The sequence below is a fragment of the Syngnathoides biaculeatus genome, chromosome 16 (genome assembly GCF_019802595.1).
Source record: "Syngnathoides biaculeatus isolate LvHL_M chromosome 16, ASM1980259v1, whole genome shotgun sequence".
Classification (NCBI taxonomy): Eukaryota; Metazoa; Chordata; class Actinopteri; order Syngnathiformes; family Syngnathidae; genus Syngnathoides; species Syngnathoides biaculeatus.
Window position 1 is genome coordinate 10,868,205 of NC_084655.1, and position 25,648 is coordinate 10,893,852.

General features: G+C 39.3%; 3 protein-coding genes across 10 annotated transcripts in view; 2 read left to right on the forward strand and 1 right to left on the reverse strand.

Annotated features, from left to right (window-relative positions):
- Nucleotides 1-2,257, reverse strand: part of wizb (WIZ zinc finger b) — a 33,935-nt gene extending 31,678 nt beyond the window's left edge. For all 3 annotated transcript variants that reach the window (XM_061845734.1, XM_061845733.1, XM_061845732.1), the window contains exons 1-2: nucleotides 1,858-2,257; nucleotides 1,157-1,345 (exon numbers count right to left, since the gene is read on the reverse strand). In XM_061845734.1, coding sequence (XP_061701718.1) covers nucleotides 1,157-1,267 — 111 coding nt within the window. In that variant the 5' untranslated portion in view covers nucleotides 1,268-1,345; nucleotides 1,858-2,257. The remainder of the gene's footprint in view (nucleotides 1-1,156; nucleotides 1,346-1,857) is intronic.
- A 973-nt stretch (nucleotides 2,258-3,230) lies between these two features.
- trappc5 (trafficking protein particle complex subunit 5) lies at nucleotides 3,231-6,116 on the forward strand. 2 transcript variants are annotated; one of them, XM_061845736.1, is made up of 3 exons: nucleotides 3,231-3,346; nucleotides 3,970-4,242; nucleotides 4,744-6,114. In XM_061845736.1, exons 2-3 carry the CDS (start codon nucleotides 3,973-3,975, stop codon nucleotides 5,038-5,040), a joined length of 567 nt encoding a protein of 188 aa, XP_061701720.1. In that variant the 5' UTR covers nucleotides 3,231-3,346; nucleotides 3,970-3,972; the 3' UTR covers nucleotides 5,041-6,114. The 2 variants fall into 2 exon arrangements, with proteins under 2 accessions (XP_061701720.1, XP_061701721.1); XM_061845737.1 differs by lacking the exon at nucleotides 3,231-3,346 and adding an exon at nucleotides 3,363-3,545 and having other exon boundaries at nucleotides 4,744-6,116.
- Nucleotides 6,117-7,170: 1,054 nt separating this feature from the next.
- Nucleotides 7,171-22,965, forward strand: LOC133514931 (mucolipin-1-like). 5 transcript variants are annotated; one of them, XM_061847041.1, is made up of 14 exons: nucleotides 7,178-7,460; nucleotides 9,316-9,548; nucleotides 10,911-11,072; nucleotides 11,328-11,484; nucleotides 15,030-15,111; nucleotides 15,199-15,295; nucleotides 15,478-15,577; nucleotides 15,681-15,787; nucleotides 17,229-17,378; nucleotides 17,462-17,563; nucleotides 17,678-17,800; nucleotides 20,932-21,138; nucleotides 21,223-21,353; nucleotides 21,541-22,965. In XM_061847041.1, the coding sequence occupies exons 1-14, from the start codon at nucleotides 7,424-7,426 to the stop codon at nucleotides 21,605-21,607; spliced, it is 1,755 nt and encodes a 584-aa protein (XP_061703025.1). In that variant the 5' UTR covers nucleotides 7,178-7,423; the 3' UTR covers nucleotides 21,608-22,965. The 5 variants fall into 5 exon arrangements, with proteins under 5 accessions (XP_061703022.1, XP_061703023.1, XP_061703024.1 ...); XM_061847038.1 differs by having other exon boundaries at nucleotides 7,171-7,460; nucleotides 17,462-17,800; XM_061847039.1 differs by having other exon boundaries at nucleotides 7,171-7,376; nucleotides 17,462-17,800.
- The last annotated feature ends 2,683 nt before the right edge of the window (nucleotides 22,966-25,648 follow it).

Sequence of the window (25,648 nt, forward strand, 5' to 3'; positions counted from 1 at the left end):
AATTATTAATTTCTTTAGTATGTGTCAACCAAGGTTCTTAAAGCCATCAGATCCAAGTTTTCTAATCAAACCAACTTAGTGGGTGTGACTGGGACGTCTTGCCCCCCCCCCAACTGAGCTATGCAGAGGACAAACGATTGTGCTTCACATGGTTTATCAGCCAACAAATATGTGGCCTGACAAGGAAAAATAAACCAAGCGACTGTTGACCTACCGTCCCATGCAAAATTCTTCACCAACTCTACCTTTGTTGTTTTAGTAATCTTTCACTGCATTCATAAAACCGTAAATAGGAGCAGGTTTGCAGTCAGGGTGTAACCGAGGCCCAGAGGCACAAGTTAAGAGGTTTAAATCTTCAAATGTTTATTTGACTTTTTCAAAATAGAGAAATTAGAAACACAATACTTGCTGCAATCTACTACCATACCTTAATTCCCCCCCACCCCGCCGAGATCCATTACATACATTCTATGTTCTGTAAATACTTTTTAAATATGTAGGAGAATCATGGGCACCTCCGTTTGAAATAAATGTTAATCTGTGGAGCGGTACAACAGAAACATATTTGTTTGGCACATCATGCAAAAGGTGAGGTCAATTCATCTAAATAGGAGGGCAAATACAGTTACCAAAATTAAAAAATATATATTTCCACAAAACTCTTGTTGATGGATTCTATTCAGATTTGTTTTCATTTTAATCAAATTTCTGTAGCAATTGTCGTCATTTGGGTCACAGGTCATCTGGAGCCTGACTTTCTCCACACACCCATATAAACAAAAAACTATAAACATTAACATCTATGGATAATATTGAGTCTTCAATGAGTCTAACATCTAAAGGGAAAAACTCAAGAACATGCAAATGCCATGCAGAAAGGTCGTAGCCGAGATTTGAACCCTTAATCCCAGAACTGTGAGGCAGATGTGCTAACCACTAGTTTGCCCTGCTCCCCTGCGGTCATTATAGTATGATTACAACAACAATTCTAATGGTGGTCTAAGACCGCTAGGTAACATTTGTCTTTCAGTAAAATTTTATAATAAATTACTAATTATTTATATTGGTCGTGTGATTTGTGTAACATTGCCTATGACGTGCGCCCCCGTTTTCTCCACCTTAAATGTAAACAATGATTGTCACATGAGGGCTTTACCTGCTGTAAGGTGCTGTTAAGGAAGGCTGGGGTGACGGGGTTTTGTGCAGAGTTCAAAGGTGGGGCCACATAGCTGGTCCCTGGGGTCAGGGGTCGCTCTTCAGACTCCATTGCTCTCCCCCACCCAGAGAACAGTATGGAGTCCCACTGGTGACCAGCCTGGCTACATTGTGAACTCCTCCTTGTCTTCTGCACACATCCAAACAGGAAAAAAAGGGGGTAGTTGGGATTTGTGCATTCAACCTTCATACATTGCTTAACACTACTGATTGCATTCATTGCCACGACAAAACGGCACTTTCTCTGCTAAAAGCAGGTATGGCAGAGAATGCAAAAGATTGCAGAGTTGCAGAATGTTCACGTTTTAGCTGTCCACTCCAAAGGATGCCCCCCAACCAGCAGCAGCTGTAGGCCTGTCTGACCTACTTTCACAACACGTCTACTCATTTAAACGAGACAGTGCGCCCGATCGGTTACATAAAGATGTGGCGTTTCTTTCCAGGCCCACGTCCTTTCTGCCCCTCGCAGAAAATAGCCGAGACGTCAAAAGGTGCAGCGGCTGTGGCTCGGTTTGTGTTAGCCCACAGCAAGTACGTGGCCAGTGTTCGTGATCGGTCGTTGTCAAGTCAATCCAAGAACCACGATGCGTTGCAAGGTGCCCTTTCGAAGCACAAACACAAATTTCCCCGGAAAATACTCACTGATATCGGCCTGGTTTGCGGGTCCAGGGGAAAGAGTCGCAGCCTAAGCGACGCTTGTCATAGTTGAAGCCCGAGCAAGAAGCTTGATGCCGCGGAGACGATACTGGCTACAACCTCCCGACTGCTCACATGCACCGATCTTCTCTTTTGCTGTCACACTAGACTGTTTTGGGATGTTTTGCATGGTTCCCTTGCTGGCATCAAGTACAGGATTCCATGTTAATAGATTTGCAGGCACGCCACGGCGGCGGCGGCGGCGGCGGCGTACGTAACGTCGACTGGGAGGTGACCAGAAGTTGGAGTCGCCCTCCAGCAGCAAGTTCATACTTTCATTTTTATTTTATTTTTTTTTTTTTTACTTGTACCTCCAAGGTACGAAAATTAGTATTGAATGCGTATATTTTCCCCACATTTACATTTAATTAAATAAAGTGTAACAATAGTGGTCTATTGTGTGTATTCCAGTACTATATAAATAATTGGATTATTTACGTTAGTAAACCTCATTGATAGGTGGTAAGGTGAGACTCTCCACTCCAAACGCAAATGAAGATGTTATCATTGGTCAACTGGCAATTACTTTGGATTACTTAAACAGGATCACGAAAGTGACTCACTTTATTCGGTGCAATTGTAAAAGCAGATGTACTGTACAGTTTCTCCTTTTTGATTTGACATCCACATTAAACTCGCTAAATACGAAATGGTTGATTGAGATGCTTTAAATAGTCCTTTACTGGACCCTAGTGGCCATTACCAGAAGTGGGTTTCGTCATCTGCATACCTTAATTTCAACTAATTGAGGCCTTTAATAAATCTTGCTTAAGATAACTGATGCCCACTAGTATTCTCTTTTCCCCTTTTCCATTTTTGTTTTGTTTTGCTGGTTTTACTTTAGTCTGCGTTGTGTGTATATTGCACAAGCGGTTCTGGTGAAACAAGTTTGAGCTGTTCTTAGCCTACAACTAATGTATAACAAGTGTAATGGAATACAGTTGATTTAATCCACGCAGTTTTTACTGTAAAATGGTCAAATTGCCAAACAAAAAAGAAAGTTTTATTTTTAATTTACCTTCGATCATCTTATAGATGAGCATTTATTAGTTCCATGTGCTGGAATACTTTTAAAAATACATTACATGTAGTAAAGAAAAGACAACTTTTGACCTGTGGCACACAGGTTTGCAAGCCCTGATTTTCAATGATGTTGGGCAGAAACAAAACAACAGACCAAACATTAAAACAAATTATATTTAAAAAGCAAAATAGTTAATATTGTCATTTATTGTTTGCATTGGTTATAATTCAGATCATCTCTGGATATATGACCATTTCTGGGTGAAAACATTTGCTTCATTATTTTAGTTTGGAAGGTGCAGTTTCATTTTTAAACTGTGAGCGGCGGTACTAAATACTTTATCAACACCTGAGGAAATGTCACGAGCAAAGAAGGACGAAGAAGACGTATTACGCTTCATCCCTCAATACGGTTCGTTTTGCTTTCTAACTCCTCAAATGGACATATGCATTGATACATATTTACTTGCACAATCTCTACGGACTGGCGACCTTTAATGAAGAATAGACAGTCATGGTTCCACTTCCCGAGAGAACTGTTATGCCGTATTCTTCTGTAGAAAACGACAGCTAGCTAGATAGCTAATACCAGCTGGTATCATGCGACTGAGGTAGTGCAAAGAATAAAATCATTGTGTATAGAGTTAATATTCTGTTTTATGAAGAATACAATCATGATAAGGATGCCGAGTTAATGGGATTTTTACGGGAAGTCTAAGTAACGTCGTAAATTTTAACGTCATGTGAAAGGATTTTTTAATAATGTTTGATTTTCAAACTAAATTTTAATTTGGCTTTCTGGTGATTTGTAACACTCGCAACTAGAAAGGAGGACGGGGGGTGGGGTCATCTTGAAATGTCACCGCAAAGCCTGATATCCCTGTTTTTTTGTTTTTTTTTTTTTAAATACGTGTTTTTAAATTGTGTTTTCCATGAAGATGTCACATTCCAAAGCAGAAAAATGTGAAACATTATAATGTTGGTGTCGACGCCCCAACTTTCATTGGTACAAATTTTTACTGTCTTTAATGTCAGAAAATGGACACCCGGTTCACTCGAGGGAAATCCACTATCTTGGACCGCCCTTTGACAAGACCCAAGACGGAAGTCAGTGTGAGTGCTTTTGCACTGCTGTTCTCAGAGATGGTCCAGTACTGTCAGAGCCGAGTGTACTCTGTTTCCGAGCTGCAGACACGCTTGGCTGACATGGGCCAGAGTGTGGGAGCTGGCATGCTAGATGTGCTTGTGCTGAGAGAGAAGAATGGCAAAAGAGAGACAAAAGTGCTCAACATGCTGCTTTTCATTAAGGTTTGTACTGTCAAATAATCAAAAACTTTAATTTAGTAGTGTTGTGACTGTGCTTAAATATGATTTTCACATGTACTTTACTGGAGTATTTATTTTTCTGATGTTTTACTCCCCTCACCCTCTTTTTTTATGATAAACATTTCTACTTTATACTCCTTATTTTGTCAAAATAGGCTTAAGCACCATTTTGGTTCGTAGAGGGACAGTATTAAGTCCCTCCCATTGTTGCAAGTTTTCAAAGTTACTTATACACTTTAGTCTGTACTTTTTTTTTTTTTTAACATAAGTTAAAAAAAAAAAAATCAAATCAGTCCTAACACTATTTTAATGCAGAATTATTTTTATTTGTACTTGAGTACAGAGAGAGTACTTTTGCTAAATTTGCTTGCTGTTGTTGTATTGTTGACTTTATGTTGCCACTTGTGATTGGTTAAATGTAGAAGGAAATTGTTTGGGCGTGAATGTAAAATGAATGAGTTGTATGTACTCTTTCCTGTTTAGGTGAATGTATGGAAGTCTTTGTTTGGGAAGGAAGCTGACAAACTGGAGCAGGCCAATGATGACGACAAGACTTACTATATAATAGAAAAGGAGCCCCTCATCAATGCTTACATCTCTGTGCCCAAAGAGAACAGTAGCCTAAACTGCGCTGCCTTTACAGCAGGCATTGTGGAGGCCATCCTCACACAGAGCGGCTTCCCTGCCAAAGTCACTGCCCACTGGCACAAAGGCACCACCCTCATGATCAAGTTTAATGAGTCTGTCATAGCCCGGGACAAAGCTTTAGATGGCAGATAAGGACAGAGGTGAAACCAGGGAGTTTGTTTGTTTTTGTTTGTTCATTCGTCAATGCAGGACGAAGACAAATTTAATGGGGCACAATCTTGCAGTTACAAAACACAAAGTTGTTTCATGTTTTACTTTCATGTATAAGTGACTGTAGCCTCTTTCAGATTGGCTGTGGACCGGTAAGATGACTTGGAAGTTTGCCACCTTCCAGTAGCTACTAACCAAAATGTCTACAACTCTTTGTTGTAAATGATTGCTGTCGTCACATTGACGTTGGCATGGAGGGAATCATGCTATGCTGGTGTTTTGACGAGTTCTGCCGAAAGGTGCGAGCTAATAAATTCTGGCTCTACTGTTGTCTCTTCTGCCCCAATTTACAGGTAATACAGTGTGAAAAAAGCCTGTCATAGAGGCCGCTTGTTTTAGTTCCGTTTGTGTTCATCATATCCAGCATATATCATGACATACAGTAGTGTAACGGGAAAAAATCAGATTTGTAACATACTGGAAACGTCGTGTTTCAATCTTGTATTATTTATGTAATATATATATCGAAGGTATTTCAATGAAAGAGCTTATATTATTTGATGAATGACTCCCATCTTTTTTAAGACCTACATTATTTGGGAATTTTATTTCTGATTAACCCCAAAATAGCTGGGATAAGCTCCAGCATTTCTGTGACCCTCTGAGGTTAAGCAGGTCAGGTAATGGATGTACTTTTTATACTTGTCACCTCATAATCGTGGTTGATGAGTATGAGTTTTAAAAATTGGCATATGCTGGGGAGCTATAGTCTTAGTCATTTAGATGCTGGATAGATGAATAGTTATAAATTCCGATTTTTTTTTTTTTTTTTTTCAAAAATATGTGCACCCATTATTTGACTGTATATAGAATTAATGACACATCGAGCTGTTCCCGCGACCCTGGTGAGGATAAGCGATTAAGATAATGGATGGATGGATATATGTACTGTCCCCTTCCCGGACTTGTTTAATAACACAAAGTAATCCTGGTACATGAATGATTTTGTTATTGCGGTTATGTGACTAATGGGAAAATAAAAGTTTTTTATGTTTAAAAGGAACAGGATAATCATTGACAAGGTTGTTTTTTTTTTTTTTTTTTTTTTAATTTTTGACAAAATTTGAGAACGTAACCATATAGTGTAATGTAATATGGAAAGGTGTGGTAAAAGCTGTAGTGTTTGGGTATTTCCCTTCTTGCAAAGTACTGTATAGCAAAAGTATTTCAAACTCAGATTCACGATACAATTAAATATTTTGTTAGTGATATTCATTATAAATGAAAACCAAATCATCTTGAGAAAGTCTGAAAACATGTTCAATACTGAAATTAGATATTGCATATTTTTTTATTCTTAGTTTCTGAGCACATAGAGTACACATGTATCGCTGTACAGTGCCGTGAAAAAGTTTCAGCCCCTTTCTCAAATTCTTACTTTTTTTTTTTGTCATTTCCCCAATTTTTATTTTCATCACACAAATTTAAGTCAAATAAATACAACTTTAAAATGTTTTTTTTTAAATGATTTAATTTATTAACGGGGAAAGAAACAATTACCTGACCCTATGTGAAAAAAGTAACTGCTCCCTGAACCTACTAACTGGTTGGGCCAGTCTTAACGGACACTGAAATAAAGCATTTTTGTATTACTGGCAATGAGGCTTTCACATCTCTGTGGAGACGTTTTGGCCCACTCTTCCTTGCAGAGTTGTTTAATTTCAACTCAACTGCATCCTTGGCAATTTAAAAATTGAGGGTTTTGGAGCACGAACGCCCTTTTTAAGGTGATGCCAATACATTTCAAGAGGGCAATCCAAGACATTAATTTAGGTTTGTGTTTTAATGATGTTTTGACATGCCTTTATGCGTTGTGTCGGAACGTTAAAACTGTATCAAATATTTTTTGAAATGGTATCTCGCTGATTTTTGACTTCTCCAGGGTGGGTGTTAAGATGTAAACGGGAGTTTTATTTTCCATTTTAAAAGTTTTAACTGGTTAATCAGACACTGCTTATGGCCAGTGGAGAACTTCTTCTTAACATAGTTAATAGTTAAAAAAATACACTGTACAGTGTAGTGGCAATATTTTCCATCGTGTTACGTCACTGCCCAATGTTGTTGACAGCAGTCACATGACAAAGTCACGTGGCATTCAGGAAGCCAAGCTATGTTTCTTCTACCACGGTGACTCGTTGGTGCACTGCGACGTCCAGCCGCAGAATTTATTTTTATTTTTATTTATTTTTTATTAAGTGAGAACCCAAAACAACAACAAAAAAAGGGAAAATGATCATCATACCGGCCAAGTTAGTGAGGTAATATCCAGCTTTTTGTCTCTCCCGTAACCGTCTAAACATCCCCAATGGCATCCCCGAGGTGCGTTCAGGACCTTTCCACAGGTTTGTTTCAAACCTCCTCTTCTATTATTATTATTCACTGGTGGCGGTGGGATATATGTCCTTTCTAAAATGAAATTACATTTAACAACGTATTGCTCTTCGTCAATCAAGTAATTATTTACATGGTTAAACCCAATCATTTCTTAGAATGTATTCAGTGGTGTAAGGCAATGATTCCCTAACAGTGTCCCTGGGTACATTAGTGTGCCGTGGGAAGTTATCCAATTTTCTGTAATTGCTAAAAAAAAAAAAAAAAAACATTTATTTTTAAGAAATAATGTAACTTTATTATTCTATTTATCCAAGTGAGGCACAATGACAGACAGAACAAAAAAAATCCTCTTCTATTAGATGGCATGAAGTACATACAGTAATTAATCGATCCATTTTTGGTGACATTTACTTTTGTGTGTCGTGGGATCTCTCAATTTTAAAATATGTGGCTTGGCTCTATGTAGGTTGGAAATCACTGGTGTAAGGTACAGTAGGATCAAGAATCGAGCTGTTTCTCTCGAGGGAAACGTTCAAAACGAATTGCAAATGTTTGCACTTTCGTACTGTATTGTGAAATAATACATGTTTTTTACCACCTGAGGAGACCTAGATGACTGCAAGAAATTTGTGAAACACGAAAACCCACAGATGGCAGGCACTCAATTGAATAAAGGAAGCTTAATATTGAATTACTGTTTAATGTACATGTTATTTCATAAACTCAGAAGGAAGCAGAAAGAAGTCAGAACATCGACAAGAACTGAACAAGCAACTTTCAAGGGGCGTAACCTACATTTTAGGCCAAGTTAATGACCCATAATAATAGCACAATACAATCACAGGTTCACAAAATTAACCCCAAGTGGATAACAGTATCGACGGTATAGTAAGAAATCGTAGAGAAAATACGCAATAAGTATTATTCCCTCATAAATTGAGTTTGAGATGTCAACCCATAAGACAATATAGGTGAACGTCGGATGGATGACGTCAGCCCAATATGACATTGTAATTTAATCCTGTAGATTAGAATTAAATGACCAACCTGATTTGACTCAGTCAGATCGGACTTTCTGGGAAAGTACAAAAAAAATCTGTAAGAATTGAATAGACTCAGCTGTACATGTCTTTTAATTGCACTGTGTATGAAAAGGAGCTTTATTGTCCAAGTATGTTACAAGACTCACAAGGAATTTGTTGTTTGAGCAAACAGCCACTATGGCACACATTTAGGACATAAAAAGACACAAGTATGAGCAATGAAAGTGTACCAGTAGTGAGGTTATGTTGATATAATGCTATTGTGCAAATGATGGAGAATCTTCAAGCAATTTAGAGCAATTTAAAGTGACTCTTTATGTCAGCTATGTGTATTGTTATGCATTGGCACTGAATGAGCGAGTGCCGTTCCCCAAGACTGGAGTCCCAAGTTAAATGGAATGCAACCAATTATTAATCATATTTATATCACCTGATTACATTATCTGCAGTTTTTAAAGTCATATTTGAACTGATGATGTCAGCCAGCCAGTTGTTTTGTAAGTTTGTATTTCCCAAACTTTATTGAATCAAGCTACCCATTTTACATTTGAAACATATCATAAAACGTGAGGTATAAGGAAGAGGACAAAAAAATAAGGATGTGGCGATGATCAACGTCATTTCATTTCCATATATTGCTTACAGCCCCGGGAGGAAGTGGGGTGGCTATGCTCTGTGATCTACAACACCAATATTATGACAACCAACAATATTATGATCAACAAATGGAGACTCTCTTGTAGCTAATGAGCTAATCACTATTTATTGATGTAATAATATGCATATATCTGAGCATAATTATCTTTTTCTTCTGTCGCAGAGAAGGACAGACTACTCTCTTCCATGGGTCTCAGCTATGGGTCTCAAGACCTTCTTGGGGATGGAGCTATGGGCTCTGATCTCCACCGGCAACAGGAGGAAGAGGAGGAAGAGGCCCTGAGAAGAAAACTAAAATACTTCTTCATGAGCCCCTGTGACAAGTATCACGCCAAGGGACGCAAACCATTCAAGTTAGGTCTGCAGTTGCTCAAAATCATCATTGTTACGGTGCAGGTACATGTAAAGAATTTATTTTTCTTGAGTAAGAGTACAAGGGCAGAGGTTCAGTGTCAGGACTGAGATCAGTGCATCCCTATTTAGAACCTCTTAAACCTGAAGTATGAGATACTTCCGTATATCCATTTTCTTTGCCGTGATCCTCATGAGGGTCGTGGGGAGTGCTGGAGCCTATCCCAGCTGTCATCGGGAAAGAGGGAGGGTACACCCTGAACTGGTTGCCAGCCAATCGCAGGGCACATGGAGACAAACAGCCAAACTCACAATCAGACCGAGGGGGAACTTAGAGTGTCCAATTAATGTTGCATGTTTTTGGGATGTGGGAGGAAACTGGAGTGCCCGGATAAAACCCATGCAAGCACGGGGAGAATATACAAACTCCAGAAAGGCGGGGCGGGGATCGAACCCTGGTCCTCAGAACTGTGTGGTCAAGACTTTAGAAGCTGATCCACCATGCCACCTATATGAAATACTGCATACTGTAAATGGTTGGCTAAAATATACTTGAGAAAATTACAAACTTAAATTACTCAAGTAATTTTTGTCAAAGGAAAAACTGCTCTCATCCTGTCCATGTACAAAAACATTTTTACTTATGTATAAATATAACTGAGCGACATGGTGACACAACTGAAACTGAATGCAACTGGCCTTGTCAAAAATGATTAAACAGCTTCCAGTGTGGAGGAACGCTGCTTCACACATGTGGCTCACAGTTCAGAGGACTCGGGTTCAAATCCCGGCCCCGCCTGTGTGGAGTTTGCATGTTCTCCCTGTGCCTGTGTGGGTGTCTTTCGAGCACTCTGGTTTCCTCCCACATCCCAAAAATATGCATTAATTGGAGATTCTAAGTTGCTCTTTGGTGCGATTGTGATTATGACTGTTGTATGTCTCCATGTGCCCTGCAATTCGCTGGCAACCAGTTCAGGGTATACCCTCCATCCTGCCCGTTGACACCTGGGATAGGCTCCAGCATCCCGTGACCCTTGTGAGGATAAGTGGCTCAGAAAAGGGATGTATGTATGGATAAATGTAACTGACCTTTAAGTTAACAATAATAAATAATATTTATTATTGTGAAGTTCCAAACCATTTTTACAACCGTGTTTATTCTTGGCAATTTTGAAGTAGTGGTAATTTCTAATCATACTGTTAGTCATCTCAAAGCAAATCTGGTCTACGTATTGCATTTAACATTCAATTCTTCCATCATAAAATATTGAAATGAAAAAAACAAACCAACGACAATACATACATTTTGAATGTTGGACTTGCTGTACATATGTATATAGGACTGTACTTTTTAAATGATCATCTTTTGCAAAGTATTTTACTTTCTTTGTTCTCCCTGCTCCTCAGTTGGTACTGTTTGGGCTGAGCAACCAGATGGTTGTGACATTTAAAGAGGAAAACACGGCAGCATTCAAACATCTCTTCCTGAAGGATTACCAGGACGATGCGCCTCAGGCTGTTCATACTCAGAAAGAACTGCACAGCCACATCATATTTGCCATTGATCAGGTAGCATAGGAAGATAGAATCACTGCATTGTTTCAGTCATTCCATTTAAATGTCCCCCCGACCCCCCAAAAAAAGCTACTTTTAAAATATAGCATTGCTATTCAGAAAGCAGTTTAGTTTCACAAAGCATTTAGATTAATCAAGTGATCATTCTTTCTTTTATTAAGTTTGCCATAACAAATTGCCAGTTCTCATATTCTTTCTTTGAGTAGGTGTGCCATAGAAACTAATTGCCAATCTTCATTTCCCTGTCAGTACCTAGCTCTACCTCAAATCTCACTGGGACAATACGCCTATGTACAAGGTGTCGGAGTCAATGGAAGTGCACTCTCACTGTGCCAGAGGTACTACCGGAGGGGGACCATCATCCCTGTCAATGATACTTTTGACATCGATCCTCACGTTGTCACTGGTAGGATGGCCTTCATCTTCCTAATTTTTTTACATTTTATTAATATATGCAGTGTGTATATACAGTGAAGAAAATAAGTATTCGAACACCCTCCTATATTGCAACTTCTCCCACTCAGAAGTCATATCTAGAAAGAAAAATCCAGAAATCAAAATGTATAATTTTTGTTTTAGCAATTTATTTGCGTGATACAGCTGCAAATAAGTATTTGAACACCTGTCTATTGTGAGATTTTGGGGAACAACCTTTTTTCCTCAGTCAGAGCATTGAAGATGTGTCGTGGCTGGGTCTTTCAACATGACAATGACCCAAAGCACACAGCCAGGAAAACCAAAGAGTGGCTCCGTAAGAAGCATATCAAGGTTCTGGTGCAGCCTAGCCAGTCTCCAGACCTAAACCCAATAGAAAATATTTGGAGGGAGCTGAAACTCCTTGTTTCTCAGCGACAGCCTAGAAACGTGTCTAAACTAGAGAAGATCTGTGTGAAGGAGTCGGCCAAAATCCCTCCTGCAGTGTGTGCAAACCTGGTGAACAACTCCAGGAAAGGTGTAATTGCTGTAATTGCAAACAAAGTCTACTGTACCAAACATTAACATTGGTTTTCTCAGGTGTTCAAAGACTTATTTGTAGCCGTATCACACAAATAAATCGTAAAAAAAAATCAGACATTGTGATTTCTGGATTTTTCTTTTTAGATTATCTCTCTCACAGTGAACGTGCACCGACGATGAAAATCTCAAACCCCTGCATGATTTCTAAGTGGGAGAACTTGCAATTTAGCAGGGTGTTCAAATACTTCTTTTTTTCACTGTATACTATAAATACTCATTTTGTCTGATAGCAAAGCGGTCATGGTAATTATTTTCTTTCTACACGAGCCACAGACAATATTTGGGACCCTTCCATTACAGAGAAAACCCTAATAGTAGAAAATCCAATAATTTGAAACTGACAGGATAGGAATTTTGCCAAACTAAGAATGGTCTTTGAACATACGAGATAAAACTGCAGCTTTCTAGCAAGTCACATAACCTAAAAAAATAAATAAGAAGAAAGCACGAAATGGAAAAAAAACTACTGTGACATGCATATCACATGGTTAGATTGTGGGAGTGCTGGACAAAGGGTAACTTGAATCTGTGTAGGGTGCAATGAAATTAAGATAATTAGGGCATTTTGGAGCAAAATTGGCAGCCCATTGTCAGAGAACCTGGCCTAGTTCCAGGTCACAGGTACTCCAACAGGATAATAACAAAAAATACAGTTAAAAACACACATTCATGGCTAAGAATCACTAGACTAAGACTAAACTTGTAAAGTAGCCTTCTATGAACCCTGGACTAAATCCTATTAATCTTCAGACAAGAGGCCCTGAACTGGTCACTAGCCAATCGCAGGGCATATGTAAACATATAAACTTACACGCACCCACACTTACAGGACAATAAGAGTTTTCAGTGAACCAACAATGCATGATTTGGGGATGTGAGAGAAAACAGGAGTGCCCGGAAAACACCCACACAGGCATGGGGAGAACATGCAAACTCGGGATCCGGATTTGAACCCCAGTCCTCAGAACTATGAGCCAGATTTGCTGACCAGTCATCTGCTGTGCCATCAGACTGGAAGCTGTTTAATCATTTTTGTCCAACCCAGTTTCATTCATTCTGTCGGTTTATATACCAGCAAAGAATACTGTAAAACATCAGTTTGTTCTTATTTTACCTGTGTAAAAGTGAATTCAATCGGGGAAAATTATTTCAAGTCACTCTTCCAACTCAGACTGTTCACTGCCTGCACTTTCCATATGTAAAGCAACTTGAATACAAAGCTCATGCCCAAATTCACTTGTGCATCATCTCGATAAAATCCAACAATGAGGTCTCCTCATTTTTAAAGGCTTAGCAAGACTTCAAATTCAATATAAGAAGTGTTCTTTCATAACCCATACATTGGACATTGACTTACTCGTACACCAATTTACAATTTATGTCTTTGCTCAAATCAAAATTTTGTCTTAAATCCATCCGCTCGACAAAGTGATTATTCTTGCATGACAACTCCTATGAAGTGTATTAAGAATGCTTACTGTATTTTGTACTCTTGTACTTTTAAGGAAGTTGCTAAGTGTGGATCGTGCTTCATGTGATGTGTACAAAAAGAAATTCAGCTGTGTGGTTAAAACACTTCCACATGTGATATTATTTGGTTCCTCTAAACCAGGGGTCTCAAACTGGTAGCCGTGACAATGAGACAATGTTGTGTGGCCCCCACCTTAACATCAAAGTTTAAAGGTCAAGTGGCATGCCTATAAACATTCTAAAATAGATATTGTAACAAAAAATACATATAATATTTTCACTTCAATGTCCATACAAAAAACTAAATATGAGCAGAGAGTGCGTCATCCACGCGCAAAGTTGGGCAAGTCTCATTCGACATCCCAGTGGTAGCCATATTGCCTGCCTCGTCTGTTCATTACATCACATCGGGACATTCGCCATTGAAAACATGCTCTGCAACCTGCTATGGGGCACGGAAGCTCATTTCAAAGAAGGGAATATCTCACAATTGAGTTAAGTGACCGAGGCAATATTACCCCATCGTTTGAAGCCATATTTAGAAGATATGTGGATCAATTCTAACTAACAACAGACTCCCAAACAGTATGTATGAGCCGGCTCGTCCGAAGCTGTGCTCCTCGTCCGAAGCTGTGCTCGGCGCTGACGGGTACATCGGCACATTTAGCACCCCTGACTTACATGTGCGGATCTTTTGTTACATTCTGAGAGGATTACGTCCCCCGCCCCCTCCAAACTGTTATTCATTTTTAGTAGCTGTATACACACCTGCCTGCCATTTGGAACCCACAAAGCTCTCATCCTTTCCACCCTTGCAAATCATTTTTCACGAAAAACCGGGTCTTTTTGAAAAGTATGAAGACTGAATCGATCCTCCCGAGTGTTTGAACAATATCCAGGCATTCAACAAGCCGACATTTTGGCTAACACGAAGGAACAAAGACCTACCTCCCAGCAGGTAAAACTAGTAGAAACATACGAGACCGCTTGAGTGGGCGTCTGCTACTAACGTCACTTCCTGCTTCTTGTCGAAAACAAATCCCTCGAGAGGATTTTCATGGCGGGAGTGACAAAAAACCATATACGTCAAAATCATCTTGTGTGGTGAAAAAACGGGCGGTCCATTCCGGGTGCCTTTTTTATCATTAATAATATACTAAAAATCATGCATTTCGTAACAGTGGCACTTTAATGATAGTGGGGCCCTCGAGTTTCATATGAATGGTACTTTTATTTTTTTTTTTTTGCGGAGCTGACGAACATACCAATCACGGTGGCGTATATGGTTCTCAAGGGCATGATATCAACCAAGCTTGATCCAAGCAGAGAAACATTTTTCAATGAGTGAAAGTGACAAGAACATTGCCATGGAGAGTTTTAGTAGGACTTTTGCACACAACTTGTTTACACCAACGTTCTTGTTTATTTTATTGTGTGTTGCTTTATTCTGCTTCCTTTATCCAGACTGCATCGGACTCGATCCACCCACCTATGGTTCTCCTCATGGAACCAGTGACTACAAGAATTTCACCCTCAATTTTTACAAGTTAGCTGCTAATTTATCATCTGATTTTATCAATCAAAGGTCATCACTGCTTACAGTTGACCCACAAATCTCTCCCTTAATCTCCAGGCTGATCAATGTAACGGTTGACTTCCAGCTGAAGGCGATCAACATTCAGACCATCATAAATAATGAGATCCCAAACTGCTACACCTTTGCTATAACGGTACTCTTTTTTCCAAATGAGCAACTTTATGGTACATTTTCATGTACAGTACAATGTCAGAAACAAATCCCTGGTAGGATACATTGTGGTCTTCAACTCATATGCATTTCTATTTGTGTTCAATATGTAATACAAGTTCACCTGATTGACCATTTGCACATGGATCTTGTATATGCCAATAGATTCTCATGGATAACAAAGCTCACAGTGGAAAAATTAAGATCAGTTTACAGAACCAGGCCTCCATAAAGGAATGTAAGGACCCTAACGTGTCTGGGCATGGTGAGTACCGGCACGTAGATTCCAGCAAATGAATCATAACTTTATTCATCTTCATACTTTGTTAATATCCTTTGACCCTATGCTTCCTCTGATCATCTGTCAGCTGATAACTACGCCCGAGAGTTCTTTGACGTGTTAGTTGCGCTGGTTTGTTTGCTTTCCCTGCTGTTGTGTGGACGCTCCATCCTCAGAGGTGTTCTTCTGCAACACGTAAGCAATCAAAACACAAATCTTACCTCCTCCCAGTGCTCTGTCCCATCATATTGTGGGGATATGAAATGGAAAAACATAAACATAATATTTTTTTTGTATGTCTGCAAATATTTGTGTTTCTGGAGTTTCTGCCCACACGTCACTTGTGAAATTTAACAACAACAACAACAACTAAGTACAGTAGAGTAAATTGGCATAATAGATTTAAAACTGAGAGCTACTAATTTGGTACAGATTAATGGGAAGGGCTGCCAGTGTAAAACAAATTTCCTTGAATTATTTTATAGTAAATCATCCACTCATTGTAGTTACGCCGGCTAGCTTGTCCCCACAAAAGCTATGGTTTGGTTATGCGCTACAATAATGACTTTTGAACGACACCATTTTTTTTTCTTTTCATTTTTTAAACAAACCCCATAAGAACTAAAGGTGTCTCGCTAGTGAGCTATTTTCAGAACAGGCCCACAGATGACTCAAGTGGTCTTAGGGGCCTTCATTATTGGTGACCCCTGCCTCACTTTTTTGGACGCAGGAACTCCATTGGTCACAATAATGTTGTCTTAAATTCACAACCTAATGAAGAAATAATAATGAGCTTTAAAATTTTTTTTTGTTAGCTGATACAAAGATAAAAGGTATTGGATAACAATAGTTGGTTTGATTAACAGCAAAAACAATATGAAATTCAACATGCAAGTCCTCACATGCTGTTTTCTTTGTGCCCAATGGATGGCAATGTTGCACACTTTACCAGGCTGTTTGAGCCATTGTTCTCTATTAAATGTCCTGAAACGTTTTAATTTCATCATTCACACTCTATAATTGCCACATAGAGGCTGCAAAGAAAGACATGGAAACACATGTCCCCCCTTAGGCAATGCTATTAAAAAAATACACAAAATGTATTAATGATACCCAAAACAACAGAAGAATGTGTAAGACAACACTAGTGGTGTTTGTTTCCTTTGTGAAGAAACACCTCACAACATTCACAATGGTCAAGGATACTCATGAAGTAGTAGGCATATCACATTTCTTTTCAGTCAAGACACCTTCATTAATGTAAATGAAGCATGAATGATGCGTTGTTCATTTCACAATTTCTCAAATTACGGTAGATAAAGTCTCAAACATGTCAGGGCTCCTTTATTTATTGCTCGAATTTTTGAGACCGAAACAACAAACCCCTTAGTATTGACAGAGATTATTACACATAGTTGGACTAATTACCACACCACACGTTTCTGATTTTCATTTGTTAAAAAAAAACCAAAAGCAAAGCCTTTCTTTCCACTTTTCAATTATGTCCCACTTTGTGTTGGTCTGTCCATTTAAACTTTTGTGGTTGTAACATGAGAAACTGTTGAAAAGTTCAGGTATATGAATACTTTTGCAAGTCACTACAGTATACATAAGTGTTAAAAAAACAATCTTCCAGGAGTACACACAGTTTTTCCAGACAAGACTTGGCCGTGGTGTAAACTGGGGAGACAGAATGGAATTCATCAATGGCTGGTATATTCTGCTCATTGTCAGTGACATGTTTACCATCATTGGCAGCTTTATCAAGATTGGAATTGAATCCAAGGTAATAGAGCTGTATTACTGGGAATGTTTTTGTTGTTGTTGTTGTTGTCTTGATTTATAGTTATTGTGTCTATTTTTATGCAGAATTTGTCATCATATGATTCGTGTGCAATCCTGCTAGGAACGTCCACTCTGCTGGTGTGGGTGGGAGTCATTCGCTATCTCAGCTTCTTTCAGAAATACAATGTAAGACATGTCAGCAGACAAAACATGAAGGACATTACTCATTTCTCTTTTTTTCATTTGTTTCCGACAGAAACTGTAATTTTATTGTTTTGTCGTTTTGTACATTTCAACCAGATCCTGATCGTGACGCTCAGAGCTGCCTTTCCTAATGTGATCCGCTTCTGCTGCTGTGCGGCTGCCATATATTTGGGATATTGCTTCTGTGGATGGATTGTCCTGGGGCCATATCATACCAAGGTAGTGTACGTACATACACAACTGCCTGAGATTCTGGCTCGAAGCACATGTCAAGATAGTGTAACTCTCAAAAGATGCCCTTTAATTAAGCATGTGAACATTCTTTTTGTCTCTCCTGGTATTATGCGTAAAACCACTTTCAAGAAACCTCCCAAATAAATAGTAATTCAATAAAATTGGAATCTGTGTATACATTTAGTCAAAATCTAAATAACGGAATTATTCAACTACAAAAAAGCTTACAATGGTAATTCACTTAAAGGTCTAATCCAGAGGAAATGTATTTTATTTGTCTAACATACAAATGTAGCTAAAATTTCATAAAAAATATTTAAACAATTTTCAACACAACAGAAATGAAATAAATTGGCATCAAAGTCAGTCTCAAGATTTTGTTCAAAATGTCACAGTATATTCATGGCAAGTTCCGGCACTCCCCGTAATGTGAAGTCACAGTAAGACAACATTTAGCCAGAGCTAACTAGCAAAGTTGGTGAGGAAGGGTGTTGCATACAGCTGTTCTGCGTCAAACGCCGACAGAGTCAGCTTACATGAATGGCCGAAAGATGAACAGATGGGCAGGTTATGGACCAGGTTTGTAAAGACAAAGCGGGCGCATTGGACTTACAAATCAAAGTGGACAGTAATATGTTCCAAGCACTGCTTTGAAAACCCGGTGCAGGGTTCACTTGGCTTCGCTAGCAAGTAAGTACGTATGTGTTCAATTGTTTAGTACTCACTAGTATCTACAGTACCTCGTTTTAAATGTAAGTACAATACTGATACAGATATATATGTCAGCTAATATCCGTATCCATGTGATGTATAGGTGGTAACGAAATTTGGACACTGTATAAAGTTAATGTACTGTTGACGCTGAGGTCTTCCTGAAATTTGACTACGGCAGTGTGTGCTCTCAAGTGTTAGGTGCATTATTTAAACTACGGGCTAAATCTTTAAACGCCGAACGATACTGAAGGTTTCGATTTTTGTTTTTCGCCGACTCAGTCGTTAGTACAACAACAACAAACGACTCACTGTCGTGTCCAAGCAGCATCAGACGTTGAAACGTGTTTGAATTAGATTATTTCGTCAACAAGGTGTACGTAGATTTCTTGAGGCACTTATCAGTCTGGGTTTTGAGTGCGAAGTTCCACGTCAACTTCGTCAGGTCTCACCGAATCCCCTCCTTGTGTTGCATTCGTCAACAACGGTTCGAACATACAGTATATGGTTGAATTACACCGGCATGGGATGTTTTTCGAACATGGGAAGAATACGAAAATTCCTCCTCTTCAGTTTCTATCTCTTCCACAGAGCATTCCATAGAAAACGTCTTCATCACTGCTGTCTATCTCTTCGAGATCCCACTCGCAGGGTTTATGATTGTCTATATAGAAAGCCATTTCTTTACTCGGGTTGTCTTGGAGTGACGTTACACGGAAGCAGCTTCAACAGAGCCTCGGTTTGAAACAGACATCGGAGGCATTCAGATTACAAAGAAAATCTGCACTTCGGCGCTAATTTATTTCATTTCTGTTATGTTGGGAATTTTTCTAATATTTTTTTAATGAAATTTTATCTTCATTTGTATGACAGACAAATAAAATATATTTCCTCTGAATTAGACCTTTAACTCAATGAGGATAGGCTCCAGTTACCCATGATCCAATTGACCACAATCGCTATAGAACATTGATGGATGGGTGGATATTTTGTTACAGGTGTTAAGTTTATCACAGAATCTGCATATAGCATGAATGTCATCCTGTATTCATTTTATTGGTTATAGTAGAAAAGTAGTACACCAACCGGCTGCGTGACAACTAGATAGGGAAGGCACAAATAGGATACAGGAACACAGAACAAAACCAAATCAGATCAAAACACAATGCACAAACAAATCAAAAAGGTCGGGAAATACAGGGATCATTTAGGAGGAAACCTTGGTACAGTAGTAAGTATTATGCTTTGACTTCAATGAAGTATTAGGGAATTGGCTGTGACCAAAACATACATTTTTTTTTTTTTAATTTCACCACAATTGGCTCACAATGTGTTTTCTAGTCTGATTTGAAATGGCTTGCAAAAATGCTCTTTCTTGAAGAAAGTCTTGTAAAACACAATGTTTGTGCAGCGGACTGTACTTCTGCTTTTGGCAAAATGGGACTGAGCGCTTTCTTCTGCTTCGGGTGAATGGCGAAGGGAGGCTGTGACAAAGCAATCGTAGGAACTTCAAAGGTCCAAAATGTTTTTTTAACACAAGATGTCACCACAGAGTCACCAAATATGGCAGTATTCAATGTTTACTCATTGTTTGAGTCATGCTTATACAAATGAATGATCAAAATGTATTTAACTTTTGTCCAAAGACAGCTATAAAGAAAGCAACATTTTAGTTTAGCTGGCATGGATGTACTGGAGGTACAGGAAGGGACTGTCAGTTTATAGCAATGCCTTTTATACAACCATTGGTGTAACATGAGTTCCCAGTACCCAGGGTAACAGTATTTGCTCCACCTAATGCATGGACATGGGGCTCCCCCATTGCCTCTTCTACCATTACAGTAAACAAGCTTTATTTTACTTTCTTTAGTCAAACTCATGGCCCGTGGGCCAGATCAAGCCCGCCACCTGATTTTATGTGGCCCGCGAAGGCAAATCATGTGTATCAACTTCCATGATGTTCGTTAAAATCTGTTCCAACATTTTAAATTGTCATATCATTAATGATAACGCTGAGGTATTGCAACCATTTGATTGTGTTACCAAAGAATAATATTTGAAATTTCCTTTGATTTCTGATTCCAAAAATAGTTCATTAATTTCATGTGTATATATGATGAGGCGGTTTAAAATTTGTTTGGTTTCACAGTCATAATGGCTCTGTGACGGAAATATGGCCCGCAACAAAAATTACTTTGGGCCATTGAGATTCAGATTCACCGATGAGACAGTGAGACAAGTCAATTTTGCCATCCTGTATGTATCACATGCTACATCATGTCTGTTTGATGACAGAAGGCTGTTTAGATTTTCATTTCCTTATATCTGTCTGCAATCACCACCGCAGAAGTGCTTTTACTGACAAGAGTGCATGTCTTTTTATGAACTTCCCTCCACGTGAACAGTTTCGCTCCCTGCCCATGGTGTCAGAGTGCCTCTTTTCTCTGATCAACGGCGATGACATGTTTGTGACGTTCGCTGAGATGGAGCAGACTGGAACCCTTGTGTGGATCTTCAGCCAGGTCTACCTTTACACCTTCATCTCCCTCTTCATCTATATGGTTCTGTCGCTCTTCATCGCACTCATCACTGGAGCCTATGACACCATTATGGTACAGTTAGTTCATTTCCTAGATGTAAAGAATAGCTTTAAAATATCTTTCAGAGGATATATAGTGTTTTGTTATCTTGGACAGGCCCAAACACAGGAACAGGTACGCATCACAGATCTTCACACTTTCATCGCTGAGTGCACAGACACACCTAGCTCTGGGAAGTTCCGCAGTCCTGAGGGATCGTCATGCTCCTTCCTCTGCTGCTGTGATTGGTGAGGAGGCGGAGGAGTGGGTTAGATATCTCATATGAATATATTCGTCTGGATAACTGATTTTAAGTGAACATAAATTCATAAGGCAATAGCTTCGCTTTCCACATAGACATAAGATGTTGTTTTTACAGCACAATTTTTCATTCAGTCAAATGTACCATATTTTCATCACATTTCCACCTCACAGCAGCTGCACACCTTTTTGCAGAGTCCCAGCAGGCAGAATGATGACGCCTGTGCAGAGAACTGGCTGACCTTGAACCACTCTGTCCCCTGTCTCCCAGTGTTTGAATTTTGCATTTCTAATCATGCTGTTAGAGTAGCACTTTCCGCACAGACTCAAGCCAAATTACCTCCTTTGACTTTTGTTCTGTGTGAATAATTCATTTTTCCTCTGAGATTTGTTATGCCAGTAAACAGCTATTGCTTAAACGGTGAACTAATAACACTCTTTACTTGAATTGCTTTTTTTACTTTCAAGTAGGTATTGGGATATTTGTTTTTGGTTGCTCTTAATGATATAGTGTGTTTTAAATATTGCTAGCAGTAGAGTAGACACCAAAAGACCAAGACCTGACTGTGTATATAGTGTACTGATTGTCTGCATGCATGCCTTTTGCTACTTTTACGGTAAAGGCTGTTACTTTATACTCTGTTTGACTCCCCCCCCCCCCCCACTGCATCCCCCTCCTTTGTTCTTGTCCTCCCTTGGATAAAAAGACAAGCTCCATGATGGTTGCACGTGCAAGGACGAGCCTGTAACCAACCAGTTTTTCATCAATATGTATGAACTGTAAAAAAACTGCACACCAATGGACTGAGCAATGAGGCATTTCTTACTATTTGTTTTTAAAGTACTGCATGCAGGTTGGTGAATTTTATGCAGTAAATAAGCCGTACGGGTTACTGGTTTATATCAAAGGACATTTTCCAAAGTCTAACACTTGAGGCCAGGTTTTTGTTCAATTTTAAGTGTCAGCATCTGACAATGTCTGTAGGGTGACATTGAAGCCATTTGAGAAAGGGTAATTGCTCATTTATTTTATCTGGTGTAAGGGCATATGTACAAATCGGTACTTCTTAAATCATGTGAAAGGGCACAATTGTTCAGAAGATAACATAATGAAATGTTAATGTCATTCTAGTTTGCTGTGTGAAGGACACTTCAATGGATAAAATTTGTCTCCACTTTAAAGGTAAAAGGGAATGTAATTATTTTTGTCTGACTTGATTCCTTTCAGAGTCATGCAAGTTGTTAATATTCATGTGCACCCATTTGCACTTTAGGATGACTGATTTCCCATTTAACTTGCTAAAATGGCTCGCATTAGGGCTAAAGTGCGCACTGTGTCACACATGATTGTATACAGTTATTTATGCATGGGTACTGAGCGCTCTGCAAGATTTATTTAATGGTATTTAAATTTACTGGAAAAAGATGTTAGGTTGTCTTAGCTCTTCGTATGTCGGTCTCTGCAAAAAAGGCCTTTGTATTTACTTGCTGTATTGTTCTAAATATTGAATATTATTTGTCAAGAATGTTGGCTCATACACATTGGGAAATTAAACTATTGACGCTGAAAAGGTGTTGAAAAAAAAACCCTAATCTTCACCAGTCTCATGATATCAAGTTCTTGTTTGTAAATGTCTCATTTCGTACATCCGATGTCGTTATGAAATGTCATGGAAATTGATTCTTACTTTGCATATGTTTCGTGGGAAAAATAATGTATTTTATTTGGTCTCGTATGTAATTGGAACAACGCAAAACAGCCCTGCAATTCTTTTGAAACTTTAATATGCTGGTGATGTAAGTGGATCAATGTTTTCGAGATCTCTGGAATGGATGCCGAAAACAAATATTGTTTCATATATAATTGCAACTATCATATTTCTTCAGATAGTAGCGCAAAGGTGTTTACTTGATCAACTGCACGGCATACCAGGTATCTGTTCTGTTTAACTTTACATGTGTGGGGATATCGCATGTCATAGTAATGGTAGTGTAATTACAGCCACCTAATGGTACAACTTGTACTGTATTTGTTTTACAAAGGGGGGCCGGTGGTAGGTTTGCGGATCAAGAACCTGGCGATAATTTTTGGCATACTGCTAATTCGCGCTTGGGAAATCCATGTTTGAAACCCCCCCCCCCAAAAAAAAAAAAATTCAAGTGGGTTGGTACTTCATTGCATATTACATCAAGTGAAATGTGGTCTGAAATTATGTATTCTTTGGTAAAGTATATCTTCATAGATTGATTTTGATACCCAAACCAACACCTCAGGAGGATTTGTGCTTGAGCTACCCTGCAGCCCCCCCATCCTAGATTTAATAGGTAACAGATCATTTGGGATGGGCTGATGTGCTGTCGGGGTCCGCCACCACTAGAGGGAGAATGCTGGCTCTGCCTGGAGCCACCAGCCAGCCAGTCATTGGACGTGCTCAAATCTCATGGTCAGGGCTAGAAACAAAAGAGATGAGACGTGAAGAAGCCTCTGACCTTGGAAAATAAGAAGAAAAAATACTGCTCAGACTACAAGTCTTTCTCTTGGGTTGAGTTAGGGGGGCAACAGTTCAGAGAGACCAATTGCTCTTAATCTATATGATGTTTATATCCCATTATCATAAACTACCCCGAGGTTGTGATACAGCCAAAGAAAATGCACATTACCGAAGATGCAAATCACCAATGGATGAAAATGAAAAAGCGTGTGCTGCAGGCGATATGTGCACAATCACTCCTCTTAGTGCAGCCGAGTGGTATAGCTGTCCAATATCTTTAGTACACACATGCATTATTTACTTAAGGATGCTACCGGGGAAAAAGATGAAGCACTTACAATCAGACAGACAGGAACTGGCCTACCTGCTCTGGACAGCATCAACCTTCCTTAGAGGAAACCTTCTATTTGGCAGGGCCTCTTTGTTGACTCCCTTTCCCACCATGTTAACTGCTACTATGGCAACGAAGATACGGATAAAAGAAAGGATTCATTACCATTATATGCTATATTTCATTATGATATACAGTTAGATATAATGATCTGATTCATGCAACTGAATAATATTTACCCGTAGTGTGCTGAAGAGGGCTGTGCAGGTTTGCGTAGCCTGTATTATCCATCCATTTTTCTTTGCCGCTTATCCTCACGAGGGTCGTGAGGAGTGCTGGAGCCTATCCCAGGTGTCAATGGGCAGGAGGCAGGGTACACCCTGAACTGGTTGCCAGCCAATTGCAGGGCACATAGAGACAAACAGCCACACTTATAATCACACCTAGGAGCAATTTAGAGTGTCCAAAGGAAACTGGAGTGCCCGGAGGAAACCCACGCAGGCACGGGGAGAACATGCAAACTCCACACAGGCAGGTCCGAATTGAACCTGGGACTTCAGAACTGTGAGGCCAATGCTTTACCAGCTGAACCACCGTGCCGTCCCCCTATATTATAAAATGTTAATTTATGAAACCAACAAAATTTGAAGAGATGCATTGTAAACGTTGCATCAATTATTTTGTCTTTAGGGGAGATTTAGAGTGTCCAATTAATGTTGCATGTTTGTGGGAGGAAACCGGAGTGCCCGGAGGAAACACACGCAGGCACGGGCAGAACATGAAAACTCCACACAGGCAGGGCAGGGATTGAACCCGGGACCTCAGAACTGTGAGGCCAATGCTTTACCAGCTGAACCACCGTGCCGTCCCCCTATATTATAAAATGTTAATTTATGAAACCAACAAAATTTGAAGAGATGCATTGTAAACGTTGCATCAATTATTTTGTCTTTACAAAGACAATGTCAACGATGCCAAAACTGAGAATGGCTATCTTTTTTTTGCTGCAGTTTAATACAATTTGTATTGGATTGTGGTGGATTTTATTGGTATCTTGAGTGTATTTACATAAATGTTATGCCTTTGTCTTCACGTATTGCACGTCAGCACAATGAAGTATTTGTTGCGCTGGCTCAGTTTGCTCTTTGGTAAGTCAATGAGGAGGGCCAAAGCTGCAGCTGTGTATGCTAATCAGCCCATTTTCTATTGCACACACCATTTGGAACATAATAATAATCACCTAATGATAATGGAATCTTACTTGCCTTATGAGAACCTTCTAAAAGAGCTTGAATTGGGAGTATCTTGCTAAAAAGATGGAGTCTCTGTCTGATGTGATAGGTGTGTCTAATTACTTGTGAGCTGTTTTCTTGTGTGGTTCGGTCAGCTTTGACCATAGACATGATGCCTTTTTGCTGTTTTCTGTAAGACTGAATGTGCTTAGAAGCAAGGTGGTTAT